At 40.4% G+C, this 16457-nt stretch overlaps 1 protein-coding gene across 3 annotated transcripts in view; it reads left to right on the top strand.

Moving 5' to 3' along the window:
- The window catches only part of ptprua (protein tyrosine phosphatase receptor type Ua), a 214324-nt gene that overhangs the window by 181307 nt on the left and 16560 nt on the right, over window positions 1–16457 (top strand). For all 3 annotated transcript variants that reach the window (XM_073463613.1, XM_073463612.1, XM_073463615.1), the window contains exons 20-25: window positions 1346–1382; window positions 6131–6228; window positions 8767–8883; window positions 9063–9217; window positions 12850–12985; window positions 15358–15507. In XM_073463613.1, the coding sequence (XP_073319714.1) occupies window positions 1346–1382; window positions 6131–6228; window positions 8767–8883; window positions 9063–9217; window positions 12850–12985; window positions 15358–15507 (693 nt within the window). The remainder of the gene's footprint in view (window positions 1–1345; window positions 1383–6130; window positions 6229–8766; window positions 8884–9062; window positions 9218–12849; window positions 12986–15357; window positions 15508–16457) is intronic.

The raw sequence follows: 16457 nt of genomic DNA, 5'->3' as shown, positions 1-16457 counted from the left end.
CCTTTAATGTCCTCCAGTACTCTCACAGAGCACATTTATATTAACATTCAAAGTTTCAGCGCAGTTCCTACAAGTGATTCAGAGATGCATGATAAATTCGAGCACTGAGTTCTGTCGACATGCATGCACCAAGATTTTCCCCAACTCGTCACAGGTTGTAGTTAGAGTGAGCCAAAATTGTCAAAGCAAAACAAATTGATTGTTTTCTCTCCTTTTGATAGAATTGAGAAGCGTTCCACGTCTCAAGTGACTCTGCATGTTTTATTTTGTTTTTCTTTTCGATCCATTGTGAATTCACATTGCTTGATGTTTTTTTCTGCTTGCCTGCTGTTGGAAAATGTGGTTGCCAAGGTGACAGACAGGAAACTGGTCGGCCCAGGGAAACTCAGCAAACGGAGGCTCATGGGAATGAGGGTCCCTGCACTCTTTCATAGCGACGGCCATCCATATCAACTTCCCTCTGTGGCATGACAGTTGTGGAATGTAATTTGTGTGCCTGCCTGCTGCCTACATGTATATCCGTGTGTGGGGGTTGGGGGGGTGATGTCTGTGCAGTATTTGTATAAATGTTTACTGTATACAGCAGTTGGAATCACTTTAGCCATGAGCGATGAGGAGCCACACTAATCTTAATTCTTGGGATCCATCACGCTCAGCTGCTTTGCATTCAGCGCGCAGTGTTAGCCTGGTGGAGGGCCAGGACGCCCCTAATAGCCTTCCAGACCGTGCACACTGTATCATAACGGCACTAATGCCAAGCTGAGCAGAAAGGAGGCAGCCAGATCAGTCAGTGTCACTCAGGTAGAATTACTCCCAGAGCTGAAGATCCTTCACTTGTCAATCTAGCTTTGATCAGCAGCCTTGGCTGCATGCAGAGCACCACACGGCGAGCCGCCTTTGAAATGCAGCTCCCTCACTCTGTATGTAATGACCTGGCTCAGAGACAGACAGCGAAAGAAACTTGAATTAATGCCATTTCTCCTTTATCGTTCAAGCGCGATCTGGCCAGCCATACTCAGGAGCCTAAACATTGCGAAAGAATCCGGCCGGTCAAACACGCGAATGTATTTTAAGGCGTCACCCATTAGCACGGCGCAGATGAGTTTTCTCAGCCGCTGAAATATCTTCAGTCAGAAGCAGAGGCGAAATTTAGCAGAGCGCTGACATCAAACCCAGCTCTGAGATGAATAAGAGATGACTTGATGCTGAAAATGGAGAAAGAGAATGGATGGGAGGGGTGAAATGAGAGTTAGAGGTCCCAGAGTCTCACTTCATCATGCACTCTTATAATTATTAACTCTCTCCCATCTCTTTTTCTGTCTCTTCTCCTCTATCCGTCTCACAGGGTTACCAGCGATCAAACCACTTCATCGCCACTCAAGGTGAGTGTGAGATACCCAGCAACAGAGTTTGACTGCTAATGTCTGCCTCAGTGTTGTGCGTTCTGAACACAGCAGACCAGCTGACAATATGAAAATGACTTAACTGAATTATTGATGTGTAAACAACAAGGAGCCCGTGTTGCCTCATGCTCACATCTGGATTTCCACCATAAAGCGTCACTTTCCTCCGCCTGTGAGAAACACTCCCATAACAATCAACTGTAACTGTCAGTCAATCTGCACTGTAACACTACTGACTGTCGCTCGCTGTGAAGTTCTGCTTTTGTGTCTCTCCTCCCCGCCATCTGCATGTGTGGTGCCCCATCTCTCTGATGTCGGTTTGATACACTATATAGGCTGCTTTCCCCAAGTGGCAAGGCACACACACACACACACGCACACACACACACTCACAGAGAGAAGGAGAGAAAGAAGGAAAGAAAGAGACTGAGCGAAAGAGAGAGCAAGACATTCTCTTTATTCTCTGCCGGCTCTGATCCTATTTATTCAGTGAATATGTTTTTCACTTCGTAATCCCCCTCTGATTTCTTTCCATCTTTCACTTTGGTCTCAGTTCTACAGCTTCACAAAAGTAACCTCCGAAAATTTCTCTCTCTCATTTTGCTCTCAAAGTCTTTTGACGTGCAAGGGTGCAGGCAGAGGTGGTGAGAGTGCCACAGTGTGCTCGCTATTCAAGGGGAAGTACCAGGTGGATCAAACAAAATGTTCAAGTTTCTCTGATTTATATCAGATGATACTGCTGGGTATCTTATTGAAAACAAAAAAAACCTCATGAATCTTTAATATTTACTAGTTTCCTGCTTTAAATGCCTAGAAAAAATGTTGATTTCATTGTGTTATAAAATAGAATTCATACATTACATAACCTGCAGTGTGGACAGTAAGATTACATAGGAAAATTACATAAACCCAGAACATAGACAGTTACTATAGTTAATTGTCCAGGCCTGTAGTTCATTAAAACAGTGGATACTGCAGAGATAATTTTCTGAATAACTTTACTATTGAATTAATGATTGTGTCTTTTATTTATTACAGGCTAATGTTGGTACATCAGTGGTTAAGTATGCATTCATGAGCTTGGGTGCTTGGGACACAATACGTGGTAAAACTTATTAAAAATCATCACTAAATGGTAAATTTATAGTTAGTCTAACTTTAGTTAATAGTTATTTGACTGTTAACAAACAATGAAATGCTTTATAAAGCATTTTTCAAGGTTTATAAACATCAGTTGCTACTTTTTCATGGCCATCCAAATAATGTTCATAGATAAACTACACAGTATTTATCAACTAAGTATAAAGTATTACAAACATCAGTTGCTACTTTACAACTAGTGTTACTGTACCAAGGATACTACTGATTATCTTGTTAAAAAACAAGCAACAACAAAAAATATCATCATCAGTTTTACATATTTACTAGTTTCTTGCTTAAAATTGTCAAGAAAAATTTGCATTTTCAGGAAGATTGATTTTCTTCTGTGATAAAATAGAATCCATACATTACCATATACAACTGGACAGTAGGGTAATATAGGAAAACTCCATGAAAGTGGAACACAGAAACTTACTACAGTACATTTCCATAGTTCTCCTGGTCTGTCATAGTTCAGTAAAACAGTGGATACTGCAGTAATGAAGATATGAGATGATCAATATTTCTTACATAATTTCAGGCTAGGTTAGATATTGAAATAAGACCCAGGTCGTAAAAACTACAGACATAGTGCAGACACATGTAGACCATCTAACTGTACACGGACTTACACACACACACAGGACACACACTGCATCATTAAAGCTGTCGCTGGCCCCTCGTGCTCTGCATGCACTGAACAATGCTCTGCCCTGCAGGCGTTGGTCTGCGGTGGCAGGTTGAGGTTGATTTTCTGTATCTACGATGAGTCTTAAGGCAGCTGTGCGTGTGCAGCAGGCAGCAGGTGCTCCGGGCTAACTCTCTATTATGTCCAGAGATGAGGGAGAGGGAGGAGGCGGCTGAGGGGGAGGCGGACGAGGAGGAGAAATGCCAAGGCGCACTCTGAAAAGCCTGAGTCCAAAGCGGCGCCGTGTTGTGCTATGCATACAGATTCACCCACCCAGCCACTGGTATCACACATCATCTGTCTCTCCACTGACTGGCACGTACCCCTGGCGATGCATTAGCGGGCTTCTCCTGCTGCTGCTGAAAAATTAACATCTCATATCACTAATACACATAGAAGCCGGCGCAGTGGCTGCTAACAGGGGAGGGAGCTGTGAATAACCCTGTGAAGAGGAGGGAAAACAGTGGTTAAAGTAGCTGCCTACGTGTGTGTATTAAAGCGTTAGCAGGCTGGCGTCGTCTCACCTCGGGTCAACTACAGTAAAGACCAGTATCTCGCTGTTACGAAATGCAACACTGTTGTCAGGCTCTGCACATGCCCTGTTTATTTAACAGGCAAGTAAGGTTGTTACTCCTCCTCCTGTTGTGTTTCTCAGCCTTCAGAGGTCTTTGCTTGTTTACCCTGGGGCATGTAGTCAAATGTACATCTTTTGATTCCTCTTGTTAATACAAACTGCAGAGAAAAGAACAGTGAAAACAAGCACTACTGTACGCCTCACTTTATTTGTTTATCTGCAGAGACAAAAAAACTTTTAAAAAAAAACCCTCTATAGGCCTTTGTGCTGTGTTTCTATTTCTTATTTGACTTAATTCAAAAGCTTTCTATGCCAGTCTGACAATCTGAAACATTTGTCTGTGCTTCTGTCAGGCTGGTTTGCAGCAGTGACCCTTTTGATAGCCTTCCTGTAAAAGCCATTTGATGAGTTCCACTCTTTCCAATTATATCTGAAAAATACAAAATGTTACAAAAACATTTCTGCATTAAAATGTCTAAAAACAACTAGACCTTTGTTATATATTTATATATATTTAACGGTGCATTTGCAGCCTTCTGTCCCTTTTACTTCCAGCAGAGAGTCAGTGAGTGAGGAAGGAAGTCGGCAAACTAAACTTAGCTTGAATAAAACTTTAACACATTACCTCGTCCATGAACATTTGTGCCTGAGGCACATAGATAGATTTTTATCAACAATGGTGGTTGTTTAATTGTGTGTTCACCACTAGCGAGGTGTTACTTGCACAATTGTTTATTCACCACAAACAGCCAGATTCCTTTATTGCGCATAATAGCTGTAAGTCAACCTCTCACCGAGCTCAGCATTCACCAGAGTCCCCATTATCACTCTCTTTTCTCCCCTCTCCTTTCTGTTACGTTACATTCATGAAGTAAAATACATAAGGAACCAACAAAGGAGGTCAACTACGCAGATCTCTGCTGCAGTCTGGTTAATAGATGGGACTGAAGATAAATCCGCTTTTTAATTAAAAAAAAGTTTGAGCTCTCCTCACAGAATCTGATGTGACTCTAGGTGTTTATTCCTCCAAAAGGTCTGGCTCTGCACCTGACTTCCCCCTCATAACAGCCCCCCCGGTGGCAGAAATTACTAACTGTGTTTAATTAGGACCCCAGGAAGAATAGCTTCTACCTTGGTAGTGGCTAATGGGGGTCTAAAAAAAAAAATAACAAAAGAAAAATCTAGGATGTAATCACGTTACAGATTCTCAAACGTCTCCCTTGGTAAAGTAAGTGTTAATTACAGAGTTGATTTTAAAGGATGAGGCGTATAGTACTTTAAATATTGGTTATCTTTTTGGTTGCTTGGTAATATTTGACATGCTTCTCAGAGATTAAAGCAAAACAGGAAACATTTGCACACTTCAACACAGATAGCACATTGAAAGAATAACATGAAAGATTATAGAAAATATTTAATACCACTCACCTTATGATTTAAGAATACATCACTTCATGGTCTGGCAGCAGATTTTTAAATACCTTTAATATGACGGAAAGTTGCTGTGTGGACGTCTTTGTTACATATGCTGTTGCCAAAGGTCAGGACTGAACTTCCAAGCTCAAAGTTTAGCATTTTACCAAGCTTTTATTCAGTTTTAGAGTTATGTTTCAACTTTTTTTTTTAATTTCCACTTTGTAAAGCAGTTTGAATTTCCTTCAGGTATAGTGCTCTACAAATAAACCTGAATAGAATAAATGATGTAATGCAGACAGAAAAACTATGACACTCTAAAGAGTAAAACATATTCTACTCTTACAAATGAGAGTCATCATAAAGAAGTCATCCAGGCCAGTTACAGGAGACAAGATAATATTCCTATTAGTTAAAGCGAGTGGGCAGAAATGATTAGACATCTTGTTCACTAAAAGGGGTGTACAGTAGTGTGTTTGGCAGAGGAGTCAGCATGAAGGAGGACCTTGTGATATTATCAACGCCACAGTGTAATGAAATCAATGAAAGTGTCATCTTCTCCGGGGGGGCTGTGATTTGTGTCAGCCGCTGGCATCCAGGAAAGGCAATGCAGGAGCTTGTTTGCACAATGGCTGAGGATTTGTGGGTGTATTGAAATGACATTTCTCTGTAGTATTAGGAGAACACGGAGTGGGCAATAGTTCATGAATGACACGTTGTTACTCTATTCCCTGGCATGGATTACACAGCGCCTCTATATTGATGGTTATTGCCACTATTTTCTCTGACTTATGGCTTATCTCTCCGCCCTCCTCATCCTCCTCTCTTTTCTCTTCCTCCACCTTTCTCCCCACCCTTTTCTTTTCCCACTCCTCCATCTATACCTCCACTGTATATCCCCCTCCTCTGCAGGCCCCAAGCAGGAGATGATCTACGACTTCTGGAGGATGGTTTGGCAGGAGAACTGCTTCAGTATTGTCATGATCACCAAGCTGGTGGAGGTGGGAAGGGTAGGTTTCCCTTCCCTTTGTCCTGTGACCTCTCCGAGCCGCCTGTAAAGATGGATGGAGGGAATGTATTTCCGGAGCTCCCTTTATCATTCACTATATATTAGGATAGCTGCTGCGCCCTGTGTTGTGGGAGGAAATGGCTGCCGCTGTCTGTTCATGAGTGATCACCTTTTGCTTTGGTGGCTGTGATCCAAGGTCAAAGCTGTGATGTATATGAAGGCTCATGGATGAACATTGTGGCCTCTGATCTAGTTAACTATTCTTGCCTCTGTTGATTACAGCAGGCTGCTGTTTAAGTATTCAAAATGTATACGGCAAAGGACTATAAATGACGTTAGCTTGCAATGAACACACCAAATATAAGATCTGTTTAACCTGTCTATCTGTTAATATTGAGCAGAAAAGTGTTTACTGTTTATATGACATATAAAGGAGAAGCTCAATCAAATTTAGACATCAAGTTTAGTTCACTCATCACACCAGGTGCTACTCTACCTCTGAAACAGTCTCTTTGTAACTGCTCGCTTGTTTCAGGCTAGTGAGTTACTAAACCGAGTTGCACCATCAAAACCAGAGGAACATCTAAGCTTGTAAAGATATTTAGAAATTTGTGAAATGTTTGCGAGGAGCATCTGCATCACCGTCAGATCAAAAGCAATCCCATACCTGCCTTTTTAGCCCACTTTCCAGTGTGCTCCTGACTGATAATTCCTCCCGTTTATATACTAATTTCATAGTGATACAGTTCAAATCGGTGTTTCTCAGTTTCTGTGTGGGATATGTGCTGTGGAACCTGGCAACCCAACCTCAAAGCAGAGGTGAACACCTTCCTTTTCTTCTTTTTGAAGGTGTTCCTGGCAGAGATGGCTCCTCCAAACACACACACACACTCGCAATGTTTGCACTTGATCATTTTTGTGAGGTGAATTTAGGTTGTTCACGTTTGTTTTCTTTTTGCACATTTTTGAAAAAGATATATATATATATATATATTTTACTGTGAGCATGGAATTTAGGACAACTTTAAAGACATTTTGCTTTCACATCCCTGTCTTTGTTATATTAATCCGTTGTGTAGGGTTATATGGGGGTGGGGCATTTGCAGATGCCCCAGAATACCTCCCTTTTTCACAGCCTAATGTTGGCAGGTATGCAATCCACTATTTAAACAGGAGGTCACTGTAGCATCAAAAGCTGTCGAATAAATGCCAAAAACAACAGTCTTAACTGCCAATATTTTCTATGGTATTTATGTATGCATGGTGAAATATGTGTTCCAGGTAGATTACAACTTTTAGGATTAATACAAAAGTTGTTGTACCAAAACTTTTTTAAAAAGTTAACTCTACACTATGCTTTTTCTGCTCAAAATGAGTTTCTATCTGTCTGCCTGGATCTGAAAGTCCTCTCCTCTCCCTCATTCTGACTGAATTGGCAATGCTCCGAGGTTTATGTTCAAAGCTTATGCCAAGCCAAGTATGAAAACAGTACTAAAACACTGGCTGAGTGTGGCCCCAGTTTATGCATCTCACACACAGCTGCTGATAGCATTAGCATTAACAAGCCTGATGAGTGACAGACAACAACATACATAGAATAAGTCTGCTTCATGACTTATTCTACTTAAGTGGCAGTAACCACAACTCATGAGCCCACTGATACTGCATATGAACAGAAACTAAATTATAGTTATATTAAACTTAAGTACCAATATATTGTATATACAAGTATGACTTTGCCTTAATTAGACATGCAGGAAGTATCTGATCATGCTTACCTGGCTGATGTAATGAGGTAATTCAGTCTAACATTATTGGCATCAGAATTTATAAATTGATGTATGCTGTGTTGTTTTTATTTTTTGTATGTCACAGTCAAACACGTGTCAGCCAACATCACAAATGAACAGTGACTCAAGGAAAAGTGTATATAAAAAAATATATATGAGAGTCCTAAAAATGCCCCGTATGATTAAGAGTGCCCTTTCATCCTTTCCCATAATGGTGCGACTTCCATCTCCCAAAGGCTACTGTAGTCTTTCCCCGGCTTTGTAGGTGAGAAAAATATAGTGTCAGAAAAAGTCCACAGCCTGAAGGTGGAGGAAATGTTGACACCGTGCAGCCAGCAGCAGGAGGAAATGTTGACGCCACAAAAAACAACTGCCACAAAGGAAAAATAAAAAAATATAATAAAACAGAAAGAAAGCTCTTAGGTTTGGCTTAGGACCCTCTTGTTGGAAAATAACACCATCTCAGACAGTAAGCTCTATTTCCAAAATGCTCCTTTAAGTCATAAAAAAATGTGTTATCCAACCTTTCGATCGACACTTTAATGCCTCACATCTAATGGTGGAGAAACAAACGTGGCAAAGTCCAAATATTTTGCAAAGGTCACTACAGGATTAACGCTTTTTCAATTTGTCTGCTTGTTGAAATCTCAGTGCCTGGTGACGTTGATGTTTGTTGTCTAGTGTTGAGATAAATCAGCCGTATGTGTGTGTGAACCTCTCTGAACTTGAGCTGTTTGTTGTTTGTCCAGATGAAGTGCTGTAAGTATTGGCCTGATGACACTGAGCTCTACGGTGACATTAAGATAACGCTACTGAAGACGGAAACGCTGGCAGAGTACACCGTGCGCACCTTTGCCATGGAGAGGGTGAGTCATGCTCCCACATTTTTTTTTCAATCTCAGCTCTCTCATATAGCTTCTGTATCAAGCATACCCACCGACGCGTGTCTCATCTAGCTTCAAGTATGTTTAATTAGTTTCTATTTGTGGAGTTCTCTTATAGAATATTAGCAACTCATGTATATGTTTCTAACTGTTTCTTCCAGAGAGGTTATCCTGCTAAACATGAGGTGTGCCAGTTCCATTTCACCTCCTGGCCTGAGCACGGTGTGCCATACCACGCCACCGGCCTGCTGGCTTTCCTGCGCAGGGTCAAGGCCTCGACACCTCCCGACGCTGGGCCTGTGGTGGTCCACTGCAGGTAGCTCACCACTTTCTATCCCGATAATGACCTTAACACCTCGCAGATGTAGGTGCTTAAAATAATTCCGGCCTCGGATATTCTTATACTCTTTAATACCGTATTCCTTTGATGGTAACACTTAATTTGCCCTGTTTATTTCTACTTCAGCTTGCGTTCTCTTTACATTTCCCAAAATATCTTGCAGTGTCTTTGTGCTGTATTTGTGTAGGTGGAGAGCACAATAGTGACAACAACAAATCCCAGAACAAAAAGACAGTCTAACAGGATGTTGTATTTCACACATAACTAGCAAGAAATTCACAAAAAGTGCCATTTTTGACAATCAAGGATAGCTATTTCAGTGAAGGACTTTTATTCTCTGTTAGACACTGGTGTTACAAAAGAAGCCATTTCTCACAAGGCAATTCCTGCCCAACTGTTGATATGTGCAATTTAAGTACTGCATTATAAAAATAAAAAAAGACCTGAGTGCAGACACCAGAAAATATGGAAAAACATTAAAATATTGTAAATAAAAATGTGCTTGGTTGAGTTGGTTGTTTGGTTGAAAAAAGAGGAGCAGCAATAAAAGTGAAGACACAGTATTCTAAAACACCTTGATGTTTGTGACAGCCGATCTGTAATTTTAGCATGAATTCAAAACTTAAATGTGTACTATTAAATCCATCTGCTGATCGTCAATGCTCAAGGATGCAATTTCATAATAAGCAATCTGTACAAGTGATGCAGCCTATATTCATGCAAATCCTTGTAGTTAAAACTGCAGTGTGTTGTGCCTGTATCCTACTGAAGCCAATGCGTGGAGGTACAAAAAACTGTAGTTCCTCAAATGGCCACTTGAGGCTGGGTACAAAAGCGAGTCAAGCCCCAGAAGAGAGCATGTTAAAATGCCCAACGTTACAGCACGAATGAACATGTTTACAGCCTGGAACAAAAAACTATTTTGTTCCTATTACCTGATTTATCCCTTCATGACAACTGTCCAGGGGATGAATTTTTATATGGCTCGCTCGTTTATATTATATTAAGCCTTAAGGTTATGCATAACTAGGGGCATGACTGCTTTTAGTGACAGGTAGCCACCAGCTGACTGCTCGGCTTCACCTAAGCTAATTCCAGTCACTGACTTCACCTCTCGGCCGTTTTTATGATGTTCGTGCCTTTTGGATAAGTTTTCATGCAGATATCGGACAAACAATGTCTTTCTGTGCGGATAATTGGACTAAAAGTGGAGGGACAGACGCTGGTGTTTTGGATTAATGAGCAACTCTGTTAACGTTAACAGACAGCAGACAGTAGCTGGACTCAGGGAGCTCTGGAGGAGACAGCCAGATCCCGGAGCCTTGAGTGTTTTTTTTTACTTTTGGGATTAAAAAGTGGATTTATCGTCACCTCCTGCCATAACTAGCCATGGAGGTGCCAAAATCCATTGTAATGTACTGTAACTCTCCCTAAATTGACTGCTGAATGGAGGGGTATAGAAAGAAACAGAAGGGGTAATGTACTCCATGACTGGATAACAGAAAGAAACGGGTATCTGGTGAGTGTTAACTATGATCAGGTTGAACACACACCCTCGATGCCAGTTGTTGCTCCTTATCTTGTGGCTAATCTACAAGGTATTCTGGCTCTTTGGGGCAAATAAACCCGAAATAAGCTCAAACTCATGTGAGTAACCTGAGCCAAAGTTCATCTCTCTTTATGTGTGAACACAGATAGCTTGTTAGCCTTAGCTAGCCTGGTAGCTTCCAGCTAGGTGGGGTTGGCACCGCCAAGATGGCGACAGCCAGTATGATCCACATTGGGCTTCATTTGGGCTCCCATGGGTGACGTCACCGTGGCTCTGTCCACTATTTCATACAGTCAATGATCCTACTCTGTGTTTCTTGGAACTGCATTGAGTCATAAAACTGTTCTACAATGCCCCTCTTTCCTGTCCTGTCTCTAACCTCGTGTCATTGTAACAGGCAATTTATTTACAGTCTAATGATACTCCTATTAACGTGCAGCAAGACTTCCTGTCAGATACCACAATTTGATTTACCCAAATGGGCCCATATAGTGGTGATGATGAGAGTCAAAAATATCAATGAGATCCCTGCCTCTAAACTTCACGCCTATATGTAACATTTCCACATAAAAGTATCTGAAACAAATAGACCTTTGTTATGTAGTTTGTTTTGTTGTGTACTTGTATTACCTGAAATCTTCCCAGCAATGTTCAAACCCAGAGAACTCCTAATTTTACTTAATGGTGCATTGCATTCAGTCGTCAGAAAGTGAGGAAGTCGGCAAACGTAACGTGAAAAAAGCTTTAAAACATTAACTTGTCTGTACACATGGCTGCCTGAATCACGTAGAAAGATTATCATGAAAAAAGGTTATTTGTTTATGCATTAAGACAGCAACTCCCATGACCCCACTCTCCCTATGTCTTTTGTTTTGTTTTAATTGAGAAACCCCATATTGACATACCGGGTATGTAAGGGAAACAAAATGCCCTTTTTTTCTATGTGAAACAAAACCGAGCCTAGAGAAAACACAAGGTTACAGACTCAACTGATTCAGACCAGAGCAAAAGATCTGTAGGTTTAGAAACGCCCTTGAAAACCCGCCTCTTCAGGGGGTCTCACTGTGGTTGTTTCTGCACCAGAGTTTGATTGACAGCTCTCACACCATCCCAAATTAAATTATGAAATCACCCGTATTCATGGTTCATTTTCCCGAAATATTCTTCAAACATCCAATAGAAACACATTTGAGTTTAAGGGAATGATGTCAAAAAGTAAAGGACACAAAATTTGTCCAGTGATCTTAGTGTGTGTGGCTGGGTTATAATCATACTTTTGATTGTTTTCCAGCTCATGAATCTCCCACTTCTTTTCTTTTTGTACATTCTACCTGTCATGACATGATTGCAGTGTGCATTATGTGCCAAGTCAGCCCACTAAATATAGTGCTGCCTGCCAAAAAATAGCAGCATTGAAGGTCAGGGAAGGGTGAGAAATATGAACAAATATAATAGGGAGGTTTTTAATTATCACGAAGATGCTGAGATTTATTGCAGATTTATTTTTTTATTTCAACATTAACCATCTGATGGTGGCTTCTAATTCTGATCAAGTACCGACCCTATTGCATCTTATCATAAATGATGGGCTTGTTTAACAATATTGATGCGCTGCAGGCAAACTGTTTTTCTGTTCGATGGAGAAAAACAAGGCAACACTATGAAGACAGATGTATTTTTGTGGCTTAAAACATCCCAGTGCAGAAACTCAGATGGGTTTTAAAATAACCAAGCCTCACCTGGGTAGGGCTGCGGCATTCGCAAACACCCACACATGCCTTTACCGCGGTGTTAGACCCAGACAGGGGAGGCAGAGGTCGGCATTTCAAATTTCTATCTGAAAGGTTTTTCACTTTCAAACTTCAACTTTGACTTTTTTTTTTTTGACAGAACATAATGGTCATTGTATTTCCTGTCTTTCTTCCCAGAACAAAGCCTCTTATTATACTTGACTTTGGGCAGAGTATCTCGATCATTACTAAAGGCTCCCCGCTGAGACTTTTTCATTTCAGAAGTGTATTCAGCTTTGTCAATCCTTCTCCTCTCTCCTCTGCACCAGTATGGGAGCAGGTAGGACTGGCTGCTACATTGTGCTGGATGTCATGCTGGATATGGCTGAGTGTGAAGGAGTGGTGGACATCTACAACTGTGTCAAGACCCTCTGCTCCAGACGCATCAACATGATCCAGACTGAAGTGAGTGGGATGGCTGACAGTGTTATCCATAAGCTCACACGTTTTAACTTTTTAAAAACAATATAATAGACCAAAAAAATAAGCTGCTGGTAGCCCACGTTACTCATTACTTTTGTATTTAACCATTGTTCTGCTTGTTGGCACCAAAATTCTACATTTTTCAGGCTGGAAAAGCCTCTAAAACAGCATTCCTACAACCATGGGCAGCAGTGGAGAAATCAGATACAGTAGCCACATTACAATGAAAAAGTATTCCGTTACAAGTTAAACTTCTAGATTAAAAAATTCAAAAGTGAAAATGCAAATGTTAACAGGAAAAGTATTTAGAGCGCCATTATTTGTAACCCAATCGGCAGAATAAATGTTGGCAGTGTTTCTTTCTGTTGAAACTGTACGTTTCTTTATGTTGCAACTTTAAGTTTCTTTGGGTTGAATTTTCATTTTTATTTTATTTTCATGTGGTTAATGTCAGGAAAAGATCATGTTTTGTGCAGTCTGGAACAGTGGTCATTGGCTTGGCAGCTGTTACCCCCGCCACCATCCGCTGTGTCTCCTGACATGAAAGTGAGCTTATATACATGTAAAGTGAGCGTGGTATTGTAGAAATGTTAACATGTTATGTATGACATGTTACACATTTAAATGTATCCGTGGTTTGCAGAAACATTCACTGCCAACATTTTATCCTGGGAACTGAGCTGTGATTTGTCCTGACAAATGTAAGTGCTTAGCTCTGTTTTGGTCTCCACCAACTCTTGAAAAAATATCTATCTCTTTACTGTGGTTGCCAAATGTTCCACTGTGTTCAGCAGCTAGCTGCACAATATGTCTTTCGGATGTAGCATACATTGGGCTTATCATAGCTTTTACCAAAAACAACTATAGTTAGAAGAAAGGTTGATAAGAGCAGTGTAGCGACAAACCAAAACAGTTGCAAAAAGGCTAAGAAGTTCCGTAGTATAAGAGGCTGCTAGCTTTGTCTGTTTGCCATATGGTTTAGCGTATTCTGTGTTCATCTGAGCATTTTTTCGCTGGTATCTGTGGCCGGAAACGGTTCTTAAGAGTCAAAGATGTGGGCTGTAAAGCCAAAACAAAGAGCTAAAAGAGGCTAAAAAGCTCTGTAGAGCTGAGGGGAACGGTAGAGTAGGGTGATCATTCTCTGTAGATTTGCCACTACAAGCAAAACCCTTTCACACTACACATTGATTTATTGTTAGTATTAAAAATGGTAAGTGGATGATAAGTTTTAAAAACAAAAATACTCATTAAACTGGCCCCTTGCACATTTTATTACTGGATTATTTAGTAAATGTAATTAATTGATTCTGTAGTTGGTCCAGGAGGAGCTAATTTGAATTATTTTCCATTTTTTGGCACGGTTTGATAACCGCACAATTTTTTCAAAAAAGTTTTAACACATCCACTCAAAATTTTAATTAAGTACAGTGTGACCAAATGTGCTCTTCTTTAGTGAAAGCCAGAATGATGTGTGGAGGGTATAATGTTTCTGATATGAAGGTAATTTAGTATAACTGTTATTCTAAACTCATTTAAAAATTGTTCACTTCCAAAGAAGAAGTCATATCAGTGCAGAACAATACTGTCAAGTTGATACACATGTACCAACTCTTCATATAATAAGACACTCACCTTAAATAAATATAAATAACCACACAATTTGAAATTATTTAAGCTATTTAAACTGTACTTAATGTGAACTTCCAACCTTCAAATTAACAAACCAGAGAAAGACATTAATTACTAGAGTAAATAAAACTATTATGTGTTGGAAAATATTTAAAAACTGTTCTCTTGATAATGGGTCTGGAAGTGGCGTGTGTGCAGAAATACAAAAACAATAGTATTTATCTCCTTTTAATTTCATCTTTTCACCTCTCAGCTGAAGCTGCTTTACCAGTTGAATACACATTTCTGCAATTACAGAGCATAATAAGAATTTTAAATAAGTTGGACGAGGGACAGTTTTACGCCTGTAATTCTGAATGTACCCGAGCCTCTTTGATCTTTTGTTTGGTTGGATGTCAAAACAAATTTCTTGGTTTCCTCGTTAATTGCTCAGCTCATGACGTTATTTAAACATTGTGTGTGGGCAGTGTTTTTTTCCTCTGATGTCTGATTTCTGCACTTTTTTCACCCAATTTATACACAATTTTCTGCTCAGAAACAATACCTAAGAGTGGGCGTGACGGTGTGAAGGATGTTTTGACAGCTATTACTATTTGTCAACATTCAGCAGCAGTAATTAAATTCTCCATTGTCTTCACAAGTGGCCAATTAACAGTTAGGAGGCTCTTAAGTGCAGCATGGGTTTTGTGTGACTTTGTAATTTCCCCCTGCTGTCCATCTCTCAGGAGCAGTATGTGTTCATCCATGATGCCATCCTGGAGGCTTGTCTGTGTGGAGAGACTGCCATCCCTGTTAATGAGTTTGCGCTCACCTATAAGGAGATGCTGAAGGTTGACTCTCAGAGCAACACATCGCAGCTCAGAGAGGAGTTTCAGGTAAGGCACACAAACACACCACATGGTTTGTAGTGTCTATATGATCATTAAAGCTAAATCTGTCATTTCCGTACGTTTCCCTTGTTGCCCTCGATTGTGGTATGGTGTCCCAGCTGCAGTTTAGCCACATGGTGACACCAACTTACTTAATCACACAAAATACTCTGTCGCCAGTTAATTACATCTAAGGTACACCCAGCTAAAACTAATACAACCTAATGCAATGATGCACTGTTGAGTTGTACTGCGTTATACTGACAAGTGTTTTTATTATTTTGTCCACCACATTTATATCAGTGAGGGTAGGTTAAATATCAGAAACAACTCTCTGTACTGGATAATGTAATGTCAAAAACAGCATCCTCAAAAATGATTGTGTGGGGTTTTTCATAGACTCGGCACGTCGGCCCAGCGCAGCAGGGATTTGTATTTCCATTACAACAGGACTACCTGCTTGAATTTGTGCTGAGGACAGGCTTGTCTTGACTAGTAGTCAACAGTGTGGCTGTAAATGCCCTTCCCACCCTCAGTCCTATCAGAGAATAACCCCTAACAAAGTTCTGCTCATTCAGTTATAATCGCATTTCATTTCCTATAAATTCCTCACAAGAAAGACCACGGTTAATCAACTTAACAGCTGAAAGTGAAAATAGCAGATATCTGAAAGCACGAACAGGCACACTGGAGAGAAACTACACTTCAAACCGGTTTGACTCAGCAAAGCCAAGAAGTGCCAGTGGAAAAGCTCCAATGCAGTTATATCAGGCTCAGTTTTAGCCAGGTGTACCTTATAAAGTGTCACCTGAGTGTGATTCACGGTTAAAAGGCCTGTTAACAAAGCAATCTCACATGTCATTGTTTTTAGATAAAGCTAAACAGCGAGCAGATATTTACATATACAGCATGGCTAAGTGAGTTTGCTATAAGATAAGGAATTTATCTGCATCTGA

Source organism: Pagrus major, chromosome 3 (assembly GCF_040436345.1).
Source record: "Pagrus major chromosome 3, Pma_NU_1.0".
NCBI classification, from domain to species: domain Eukaryota; kingdom Metazoa; phylum Chordata; class Actinopteri; order Spariformes; family Sparidae; genus Pagrus; species Pagrus major.
The sequence above is the reverse complement of the archived record's forward strand: the minus strand, read 5'-3'. Positions and strand labels throughout refer to the sequence as shown.